Source organism: Pelophylax lessonae (assembly GCF_965119305.1).
Source record: "Pelophylax lessonae genome assembly, chromosome: 4".
In the NCBI taxonomy this organism is placed as follows: Eukaryota; Metazoa; Chordata; class Amphibia; order Anura; family Ranidae; genus Pelophylax; species Pelophylax lessonae.
In genome coordinates, this window is record NC_138771.1 from 571100957 (window position 1) to 571113138 (window position 12182).

General features: G+C 42.4%; 1 protein-coding gene across 1 annotated transcript in view; it reads left to right on the forward strand.

Moving 5' to 3' along the window:
• Positions 1-7920, forward strand: part of VDAC3 (voltage dependent anion channel 3) — a 42916-nt gene extending 34996 nt beyond the window's left edge. Inside the window, exons 4-9 of the mRNA XM_082255382.1 lie at positions 1826-1978; positions 2073-2125; positions 3190-3417; positions 3511-3661; positions 5566-5623; positions 7156-7920. Coding sequence (XP_082111508.1) covers positions 1826-1978; positions 2073-2125; positions 3190-3417; positions 3511-3661; positions 5566-5623; positions 7156-7247 — 735 coding nt within the window. The 3' untranslated portion in view covers positions 7248-7920. The remainder of the gene's footprint in view (positions 1-1825; positions 1979-2072; positions 2126-3189; positions 3418-3510; positions 3662-5565; positions 5624-7155) is intronic.
• Positions 7921-12182: the final 4262 nt, after the last annotated feature.

The following is a 12182-nucleotide window of genomic DNA, read 5'->3' on the forward strand; positions in this document are numbered from 1 at the left end:
AGTGCTGCCGGCACTGAGGAGCTACAGTTCATTGAGGGAACCATGAATGCCAACATGTACTGTGACATACTGAAGCAGAGCATGATCCCCTCCTTTTGGAGACTTGGCCACAGGGCAGTATTTCAACATAATAACCCCAAACACACCTCCAAGACAACAACTGCCTTGCTAAAGAAGCTGAGGCTAAAGATGGTGGACTGGCCAAGCATGTCTCCAGACCTAAATCCTATTGAGCATCTCTGGGGGATCCTGTAACAGAAGGTGGAGGAGCGCAAGGTCTCTAACATCCACCAGCTCCGTGATGTCGTCATGGAGGAGTGGAAGAGAACTCCAGTGGCAAACTGTGAAGCTCTGGTGAACTCCATGCCCAAGAGGGTTAAGGCTGGAAAATAGTAGTGGCCACACAAAATATGACACTCTTGGCCCAATTTGGACATTTTCACTTGGGGGTGTACTCACTTTTGTTACCAGCGGTATAGACATTAATGGCTGTATGTTGAGATATTTTGAGGGGACAGCACATATTCACTGTTATACAAGCTGTACACTCACTACTTTACATTGTAGCAAAGTGTAATTTCTTCAGTGTTGTCACATGAAAAGATATAATATAATATTTACAAAAATGTGAGGGGTGTACTCACTTTTGTGAGATACTGTATAAGCAGATTTCAAAAGTTGTCAGTGGAGATGGTGATGGATTGCAGGTTATTTTAGATTTACAAATAGATTGTTTAGTTCACAGAATAATTTGAAGCATAATTTGAAGCCATAATATTAAAAAGATGCTTACTAAGTAGCTGCCCTACAGAGTCTTAGAGGCTTCTTAATAACTCCATTCAAATTGTAATGACTGTACAAAGGCTGCAACCTGTAGCATCCAGATTGTAATTTCCTGCAGTCTAGGTAATAGATTATATCTGTTGGTTGCTATGATTGGATACGTTTGAATATCATTGTTAGGGCACTGCTTTATTGTGCAAGCAGCCAGCTAGTATTTGTGCAAGTGATTGTCCTATCAGACAGATGTTTCTCAGCAAGCTGTAACATCTCTTCAAAGGGTAACTCCGCTTTCGTGGGGGGAAAAAAAACCAAATAAAATATAGCATATACAATTGCGACACAGATCGTATTGTAATAGAATGTTGTTAAAGATTACCTTTCTTTTTTTAATCTGCAGTGCTGTAATTTTCTGAAAATGCAATGTTATATTGCTACCTGGAGGTGTTCTGTACACAATGTCTACAGAGCACCCCCCAGAAACCTAATTTTCTGCTTGTGTAATTGGCTTTCTGATTTTCCCCGAAGTCTACACTAAGATACAAGCCATAATTTAAGGTATCCCCTGCAACAGAAATGTCATCATTTGGTGAGATATTTCCTATAGGAAATCACATCGAAAGGGATGCAGACCCAGCAGCTTTCCTTGTTCCTGCCCTTTAGAGGCTGCAGCTGATTGATAATTATGAAACCACTCCCATTAGACTCACTTTCCCACATGGACACAGACAAACACACAGGGATTTCTTCAGAATAACAAAAAGTAGCAATCTGCAACAAAATGTGTTAACATCTAATGCACATAGATCACCCAGTGGGGAATGTTTTGTCGAGAGAAAAAAAAAAAAAGTGGGAGTTACGCTTTAACATACTCTTTAGATTTACATTGCTCTGAAGGCCTCTGTAATGTTTTTGCACATACACTACTAGATAAATGTGGAAAGTCTGCTTTATTTCAGGTGACTGTATATTGTATCAGTAAAACTGCAGAAATGGATGCAGGCTAGTCACAAGTAACACCTTCTTTGGCCTGCTGTATTTCTAGGAGTTTACCAGCAGTGGCTCTTCAAACACCGACACAGGGAAAGCATCCGGCAACTTGGAGACAAAGTACAAACTACCTGAGGCGGGGCTCACCTTTACCCAGAAGTGGAACACAGACAACACTCTAGGGACTGAAGTGTCCCTGGAAGACAAGGTGAGTAGCAGCACTTCTGTCTATGGAGGAGGAAATAATTCTATGCAGTGCAAAAGGTTAATGTCTTTCCTTGCCTTTTTTTGTATTTATACAGTTGGCGAGGGGTCTGAAGCTGGCACTGGATACTACATTCGTACCCAATACTGGGTGAGTGGCACTTCTGTATGAAAATGTCTCAAGAATAGAAGTTTTTTGTCCATGGCATCCTTTCAAATTTAGCTTGCTGGGATCAACAAATACATAATCTCCCCTCAGTTGTGTTTGTTTGAGGTTTCCCTGCAATGGCATATAGTCGCCATTTTGACTGTAACAGTCATTTGTCACCTCAGAAATATGAGGAAGCTGTTTTGCTAACTAAAATAAAAAAACATGCTTGAACCTAAATTGGTGTCAAAATAATTTTTCCCTATATCCGATACAAATAACATCACTTTTATGTTGTTGTTTTCTTAATTATTTAAATGAATGTGTCCTCGGTCGAGCTGCTACATTGCTGTTACACATGCCACTGGGGGCCTATTGAGTCCTATAGGACTCTCCTCAATTTGTGCGCTTCTGCTCTGTGCTTCAACTCTACATGCATCTGTACAGAACTCTACACGTTGCACACACTGCAAACTGGAGAAGGACACAAAAAGGAAGTGTCTATGTAAGACGAGAAGAGACATGACTTTTGCTTAGTGTCCCTTGCCGGCACTGGCTGTGTGTGCGGTGCTCTAAATAGCTGAATGTAGAGTTGTAGTAGAGTGCAGGGGTGTGCACGGTGAGGAGACTCCCAACAGAACTTCACAGGTCCTGACCGCACAGGGGGCACAGAGAGGATAGGAAAAACGCAGTACCGCCAGGGGACGATTTCAAAAGAAAGCTCTAAGCAGGAAATTGATTTTTGTTTGTAAAAGAAAAAAAATCAAATACAAGTGAGTTATGTTATTTGTGTCCGGTTTTATAAAAAAAAAAAAAGTTTCAACCTCTGGTTTTTCTTGAAGGTAAGAAGATAGAGTAATTTCTCTTTATTTTGTGACCAGACTAAATTGATGGGGACATTGACTTGCATGTAAGAGGCAGGTGGTGGTCTGAATCGATTTACATTTGTACCTCATTGTGTTACAGGGTCATGCATAGTTGTTTGTTGTGACAGCACACAAAATGCCTGTCTGTGTTGTGAGCAAGTAAAGTCAATGTGCAATCTAGTTACTGGTTTTCTGTTCCAGTAAGAAGAGTGCTAAGCTGAAGACATCCTACAAGAGGGACTATGCTAATCTGGGAATTGATGTTGACCTGGACCTGGCTGGTCCTACCATCACTGGATGGGGAGTCCTGGGTTACCAAGGATGGCTGGCTGGCTATCAGATGTCCTTCGACACTGCCAAATCCAGAATGGCACAGAATAACTTTGCCCTGGGCTACATAGCAGGAGACTTCCAACTTCATACAAACGTGTGAGTGTTATTTACTGCTGTGTGATGGACCTTTGTAGTTCAGTTGTTTTATATCTGTGCTTTATCACAACCCTCTGGTTCTTCGTCACCCAGGAATGACGGCACTGAGTTTGGAGGATCTATCTATCAGAAGGTCAATAAGGATGTGGAGACCTCTGTGAGCCTGGCATGGAGTGCAGGTAGCAACAACACACGCTTTGGCATTGGAGCCAAGTACCAGCTGGATTCAAACACCACCCTCTCTGTAAGTATCCTATTCACTTTGTGTTGGTACTGATATTTCATATTATTCTTCAGGCTTGAAGAATTTCAGGATTGACCTCTCTACAATAAACTACTTTGTGGTTTTCACCAGGACTTCACAGTTAGTTGCTGTCTGGCACTTGGCTGGACAGTGGAAGGGTAGTGATATAGAACTTCAGTGCAACTGTTGGGGTTTCTTCTTCATTCAAATGTTAACCTACTCCCACCCCTATTCTAAGACTGTTCTATCTAACCCTGTAAAGAAAATATCTTTATACTTACCTATTCTGAAACCTGTCCTGTCACATGATCTCTTTCTTACGGCCGGCTTCCGCATGAAGGAGAGATCGCCAATAACGAGTGAAAATGCCTATGAGATCACCCATAGGCTTACTATGGGGCATTCATTGTCGAGTGTCCCTCCTCTACATTGGAGCCGCCACTGACAGCTGATCATGGGACCGTCCTGGACTGGAGCGGCTTCAGAATAGGTAAGTATACAGATCCCTTCTTACAGGGTTAGATAGAATAGTCTTAGAATGGGGGGTGGGCGAAGGTTTATCCTTTGGTTAGATTTTCACTAAATTTCCACTTTAAATAAATGCTTTTTTTTTTTTTTTTTGTGGATTGCAGGGTAGTTACTGCTTTTCTAGTATCTTTTAAGTAGAACTGAACTCAAAAAGTTAAGATTTTTTTCTGGTATTGGGGGGGCCTCTAGAAATGTTATTGTGTTTTGAGCAGTACCCTAAAAACTTTTTGGTATGTAAGTGTGCCTAGATACTCCTACCCCCTACAGCCTCATAGCTGCATTTCCTTCTCTGTGAGCTCTAATGCCTTGTACATATAAGAAAATCGGATGCAAAATACTGCGTTCAGAGCAATCGTCCCATAATCGGATTCATCCCATAATCGGATTGTGCTTTTGAGATCCAATCACAACCGTTCATGCAAAATTATGGAAAGGGACAAGCACGAACATTTTTCTCATACAATAAGAGTGAACAATTTTCATTTCATCTGTACATTATTAATCTGTAAAAAAATCGAGTGACCAAGACCGTGTATGCTCGGGAACAATAATAGAATACATTGCAATACATCACAGGAAGTTGTAGTTCTTTCTCTCGGGAATTTTCGTAACTCTAGTAACCTATTCATTTTTGATATTTAACTAAAAAAAAAAAACACACGAGCATTCGTCCCATATTCTCATCATGGGTACCAGGCTTAAGGCACTTCTTTCTCTGATTGCAAGTCTTTATTTGCAGTGAGATTTAGTGATATTGCAACTATGCTGTTCCCTGCTCTCCTTGCTTGGGGACTCTGACAGAAGGAAGAAAAGTGCTGCTTTTACCAAGATGACCACCTACACACAGTGAAGTGTGCATGGTAGATGAGTGTTAGAGAAAGCTCAGCTACAGGGAGACCCAAGGCAATACTGATGACTAATGCTTTGCCCACTGCTTGCTTCCAGAGTTCATCTCTATAATTCAGGCTTTCTACTGCAGCTGTGGCAATGTTTGCTTTGTAATGCCCCGTACACACGTGCAGATTATCTGAAGACTTTTGTCTGCAGACTTACCAAAACCATATAATATGAGGTCAAACCTAAACACTTTCAATTTGTATGCAATCCGGCAGGCCCTTGCACTACATAGAAAAGGTAAATCTGAAGACAAAAGTCTTCAGATAATCTGCATGTGTGTTCGGGGCATTATTCACCAAGCAGATGTGTCTCAGGATCAACACACAAACCTTCATATGTTCATGGGACAGGAAGTGAATGTGACACACAATAGATTTTTTTTTTTAATACAACTGCAACTTTAAACACAGCCCCCAACCTAGTCCACATTGTGTATATAATTGGTGATAACATAAATGTTTTTTTTTTTTTTTTTTTAGGCCAAAGTTAACAATGCCAGTTTGATTGGAGTGGGCTACACACAGACCCTGCGGCCTGGTATGTGCTGGTATTCCTCTTTTCATGCTCAGTCATGTGTTTTTTTGAAGTAATCTTATGGCCTGAATTGGTTGGACTTGCTCTATAATAATATAATTGAGAACACAGGAACATTTACGGGGATTTACATTAAAAAAAAATATTGTAGTTGTACTGGTACCAGCGGGGGTTTGTGATTCTGTCACATTTTGCTTTGTTCATCGTTGGCATTTAAGCAAACCTAGAATATTATTAATGCACAAAAGCTGATTTTTTTTTCTTGGCCTTTAAGTGACCCTGTGGGCAACAAAAAAATGTAGGTAAAAGCAAAGAAAAAAAAAAGGTAAATGCATACTTGCAGCAGGCTTCATTGACATGAAATGGGCCTCTGAATTTGAAAAAAAAGTTGACTTCTTCTGGGTAAGTCCCCCCTCATTCCTTGTACGCTATAGCTTTCTCTTTTGGGGGTGTCTAATTACTGGCAGTGCTGATCCAGCTCCCCCCCCCCCCCCCCAACAATACTATAGCGTGTTACTTGGTTGACAGCTCTGGGTCTGGTGACACAGCTTTTAGATAAGTTTTTATGCCCTGAACGCAGCTCCGTTTCAGCCATGCGTGATTCATATTTTAGTGCAATGTTCAAGGACATAAAAAATGCCCCGAACCTGCAGAGAGAAGCTTACTGGCATAATTTACACACATACTTGCATGAATGCATTTGTTCTCCTAAACACAAATTCATTCCAGTGGTTAGAATACATTAATATTCTAGCTAATAGAATGAGTTTACACATATATGCCTCTAAATACCCGTAATTACACACCAAAAGTGGCATTTTGTGTGCTGGATTCTTTTGCTAGCTCATAGCAGTAAAAAACAAGCATAGACAGGAGTGTAGGAGTGTGCATGAAGGGTAATATTACCAATTGACTTGTGATACTGCCTTCTAGGGCTCTATGGTTTGTCATTGACTGCTGCTACAACCACTTGCTCTATCCCAAAAACTTTTAAGATCTTAGAACCGGCTCTAGTATCTCCCCACACATTGTAGGTGGCTCCACCTCTCTCAATCAGTGAGGGTTTTGGCATCAACACTGCACCCCAGGATCTGCATATCCCTTTTACCCATCCTGGACTCAGTGGGAGTCGCTGAGGAGATCAGCTCTGTAGGAGCTGTTGGGAGACAAGCTGTCACTTTTAAACACAGAAGTCCGACTTCTGTGTTTTGCAAGTGATAATGGTGAACAGGGAACAGAGAGCCTGAGCCAAAGGCGGTGGAACTGAGTTTTTACCAAGTTCCAGCTGAAAAAAAGCCCTGATTCTTCCAGTATAAAAATTATGAAGAATCAAAAATACTAGTTTTCCACAATATGCATGGTTATCTTTTGAAACATTCCGGTCACTTTGATAGCAGATTTTAGCAAGAGACACCGCAACACCCAATTCTGGTAAAAACTGGGAGGTGTATGAGGTAGGGACCGCTGTGTAACTTGAGGGTAGTCCACAGAAGATTTCTATTTTAACCAGAAATTATGGTCTTGTTTATTTACAGGCGTGAAGCTGACCGCCTCTGCTCTGATTAACGGCAAGAACTTTAGTTCCGGAGGTCACAAAGTGGGCTTGGGCTTTGAGCTGGAAGCATAATGAGGTGTTTGGTGTATGTGAAAATCCTGGAGCCCCAGCCCTTCCTCCCACCAGAGACGACCACAAACCAGATGTGATTCACTCGCACAGAGCATGAGATGTACGAGCAGTGCCAACGCCCCTTTTTCTCCAGAAGCTGTGTGCGGAGATTATGGAGTAGTGTTACCCTTCCCACGGCTTCAGGAGAGGGTAATACTTCTCCAAGGTTGTCACCTCAACATCCTTCTCTGACACTGAGACGTAGAAAGGGCCATAAATCACCTGACTTCCCTCTAGGGAATTGGGCTGGTTGTGTTGAGTAGCTCTATGGAGATCATAATTTACCCCATTCCTCTGATCTGTATTCCAGCAGTATCAGGCTGTTTGCAATGTACACTACAATGTACCGTAAGAAGCCATTTTCATAGTTTCAAGGAATTCCACATAAGTGTTAAGCTAGTTGTCATTGCAGTAGGTGGGTCTTGCCTCCCGATAGTTGCTTTTACATGGAAGTTGTAGCACCTTGTCCAGGGCAGGGCAGGAATTCTGGCCAGGATCCTGTCTAGAACATTGACAATGCTGCTCATCCTACTACAGTTCCAATAATGCACACCCTATTGTCCAGAGTGTTCTCATCAAGTAATTTAATATTTGAGATATTGTAATAAAGATGGCCACCTGCACATTGGAAAATGTAGTCTGTTTGCTGTTGGTGACTTGTGTTTTTATTGAAGTTAAATAATGTATTTGATGTGACTCAGGGTTTGGTATTGCCATATAGAAAGATTATGGCATGTTAGAAAAACATTTTGGGTTTAGGTACAAAACGTAATTTTACTCAAGATATTTGGAGTTTAGTTGCCTTGTCAGGTCAGTACCAACACTTCTAATTATTTAGGACTATCCCACCCAGGCCAATTCTGACATTTCTTTCCTACATGTAAAAATCAGTATTTTTTGCTGGAAGTTTACTTAGAACCCCCAAATAAATAAATATATATATATATAGAACATGTCACATTTTAAAATTGTGTACACCCATGGAAACTACGGTACCTAAAAATCTCTATTAGCAGCGCTTCAAAAGCCTTTAAAGATTACCAGTTTAGAGTTAAGGAGGAGGTCTGGAACTAAAATGATTGCTCTTGCTCTGACGCTGACGACGATAACCTCAGTGTGGTGTGATCCTCAAAAAGTTAGTTTGTCAGTAATTCAGTTCAAAAAGTGAAACTCATTTATTTTATATAGATGCGTTACACACAGAGTGATATATTTCAAGCATTTCTTTCTTTTAATTGTGATGATTATGGCTTACAGCTAGTGAAAACCCAATATTCAGTATCTCAGAAAATTTGAATATTACATAAGACCAATAAAAAAAAATGTTAATACAGAAATGTTGGCTTACTGAGAAATCTGTCCCTGTACAGTATAGTAAAAGAAAATGGCAATTCCCCTGATGGGACTTTAAAGGCACTTTAATCATACAACAAATAGAAATGGTAATTATAAAAAATAGATTTTATTCAGGTACAGAATAAAAAATATTAAACAGTGTATACACGGTGTGAACAGCTATAAAAAGACCGACTGTAAGAGATAGCAATGATAAGGCTATAGCTTCCTCCAGCCAACGCATTTTAGAGTGGATCTCTCCTTCATCAGGGGTGTGGAACGTGTCAATCACGTGGTAATACAAATGAACATTCCATGCATTCATTAAAAACAAAGCTTGAGAATTCTGCTCGACCGCCCAAACATTTATGTAATGTATATCTCATTGTTGAAAGGCAGATCAAGAAATTTAGACTGTTTAGGGTGCAACACCCTAAGACCACAAAGTAGCAGGTATCACTGAGACCTAGAGGACTCCTTCCCTAGAATTACAGAGGCATAATAAACATGCCTAAATGGATACAGTGTCTGATTCATTGAGGTCTTGTTACCATCAGGTTGTGCAAGAAAGTAAAGTGTCCGGTCATCAGGTGGGGGTACTCATTTGCTTTTGTTGGTCCACTGTGTTTTATCAATTTCCAAGTCAGCGTAGCCCTCTACCAGGATATTCTAGAGCACTTCAAGCTTCCCTCTGCTGACCAGCTTTATGGAGATGCTGATTTCATTTTCCAGCAGTACTTGGCGCCTGTCCACACAACCAAAAGTACCAATACCTGGTTTAATAATCATGGAATCACTGTGCTTGATTGGCCAGCAAACTAGCCGGACCTAATCTGTGGGATTTTGTAAAAAAAAAAAAAATGACACCAGACCCAACAATCAGACAAGCTGAAGGCTGCTATCAAAGCAACCTGGGCTTCCATAACACCTCAGCAGTGCCACAGACTGATCATCTCCATGCCACGCCACATTAATGCAGTAATTCATGCAAAAGGAGCCCCAACCAAATATTGAGTGCATACTATACTATACATACTATTCAGTGAGCCAACATTTCTGTATTAAAAATAATTTCTCTATCGTCCATTGACGGACGCAGCTCCATGTCTTCTTAGACCACAGGGTTATGCTCCTCCAATCAGGAATAGGCACTAGGCAGGAAAAAGCTTTACCACGCCTATGTGGGCTGTCCCTGCAGGCATAACCCCACATACTCTGCTACAGCAGCTAGTTTGTTTCTGCCTAGTTTAGGAATAGGACCTAGTTCCCTGCTGGGACTTCGGTCTTGGCTAAAATAGGAAAATTTGTTATTTTTTTAAATTTTATTTTCACTAGTTAGAGTTTCTGGAGAACTACAAGCAACGGCTGTGGTTTCGGACTGGATATTCTAGATCCTTATGGTCTGCCAGCCTGGCCAGCGAGCATGAGTAGGTTATAGTCCAGAACTAGGCCTCGCCATGACAGACCCCCGAGGGATGGGGACGAGCCTGGAGTGGACAAGTCTCGCTGGGATGCAATCAACCTGGAACGCCTTCGGGGGAGACGGGAGACCGCATGGCGCACCGTGGGGGCTGCCATTTTGCTGTAGATTAATGGCTTTTTCTTTTCCCATTGAATTGCATGGGCAGCCATTTTTTGTTAGTTCCCCATAGGAATACATGGGCTGGCCATTTTCTTGTAGTCCACCATGCTGGAAAGGCGAATGGCATGTAACTTAAAAAAAAAAAATCTATTTGACAAGCTGGCTTGTCATTTCCTGTGAAAGAACATTTTGCTTTCACTTTCACAAGATAGTGCTGGCAGTCTCCTGAGCAGTCTGGTAACGTTTTCTGGGGTCCCCTGTAGGTTTTACTCGCCCACTCTATCTGCTTGTATTGCATTGGGTATACCGCATATACAGCGGTGGGATTGCGATTTAGCAACCCTTAAAGTGACACTATGTAATATGGATTCCCAGGGTACTTTTTCACCTACAGACCCCTTAGGAGTGGCTGTGGAACCTTCTGAGTCACAGCCCATGTCTGCGATTACGGCAGTCTTGGAAAGCCTTGTGTCTAAGATAGATTTTGTATGTAAAAGCATTGCTAGCCGCAAACACCCTCTTCCTTCACCTCCCTCAGTAGTTTCCTCAGACTCTGCAGCAGACTTGGCCGCCACAGACACACCCCAACCCTGAGGGGTTGGTGTCGTCGCATTCTGATGGGTGAAGAGGACCTGTTCTCGTCTGCCGCTGTGCGGGAACATGCTTTGGTGGAAGCACTTAGTTTCAGTGCGGGAAACTTTAAAATTGGCTGATGAATTTACAGCGCCGGGTTCGCAATTGTCTTTTCTCTAGCGCTCATTGACAGACGTAGTCCTCAGTGATACACCACCTTCGGGTTATGTTGCCTCCACAGGAGCAGGACTAGACAGGAAATTAAAAAGCTCTGGCCACACCCTAGGGGCAGTCCCAGAGGGTATATCCTCTCTCTCTCTGCCTCAGCAAATCAGTTATTTTCTGTCTAGTTAGGAGTAAGGGCATTCTAAACGTACCTTTACTATTTCCAAGCTTATTGCTAGACGCTATCCGTTTGAGGAATCCATCATTAAGAAATGGACGGTACCACCAGTGGTGGATCCACCTATTTCCAGGCTGAATAAAGCCACGGTTATCCCAGTGGAGGACACTTCGTCCTTTAAGGATCCGGTGGATCGAAAGATGGAAGCAGAGTCCCGCACCATCTTCTCTCTGATAGGGTCAGCATTTAGACCAGTAATTGTTATTGGTCTAGTTTCCCAGACACTTACGGAATGGGCGAAAATGGTACGCCAAGACCTTAGGGGAAAAGATATTCCCCAGGAGACATCTGATTTGATGGAACAGATTATACAAGGGCTACAGTTTATCTGTGACGCAGCCTTGGACACTACTCCCTTATTAGGGCATGCATCTATGTCAGCGGTGATCCTCAGACGTGTGCTGTGGTTAAAATGCTGGTCAGCTGACCTAGGTTCCAAAAAGACCTTGACAAATCTCCCTTTTCAGGGGAATCGTCTATTTGGGGCCAACCTAGATGAAATCATCAAGGATGCCACTGGGGGCAAGAGCACTTTTTTGCCACAGGCTGCTAAAGCTAAGGGACCTCGCAACAAGCGAGGACCTTTCTTTACCGCCCATAAAGGGCGCCCGGCTGGTACTAGCGGGAAAGGCAAGACTCCTCCAGGAGGGTTCAAGAAGGGCTGGTCGGACAAGCAGAGGACCAACCCAGCCAAACCCGAAGCAAAGGAGTACACAGCCTGAAGGTGCGCCCCCACCCGGTTTCAGGGTGGGGGGACGTTTTCACCGGTATTCAGGACATTAGATCGAGCTTCAACCACTACTACCGGTGCGATTCTTCCCTTCCAACATTTAAGTATTACAGGAAGCGGTAGTTACCGTTCCCTGAATAGATCTTTTCCTTTACCTTTTCCTAAGATTAGTCCCTATACCTCACAGGAATCGGATCTGGTTGACCAGATAGGCCAAGTAGCCTCTAGTCGGGTGACTTCGGTCCCTGAGGTTCAACCAGAAAAGATCACCCT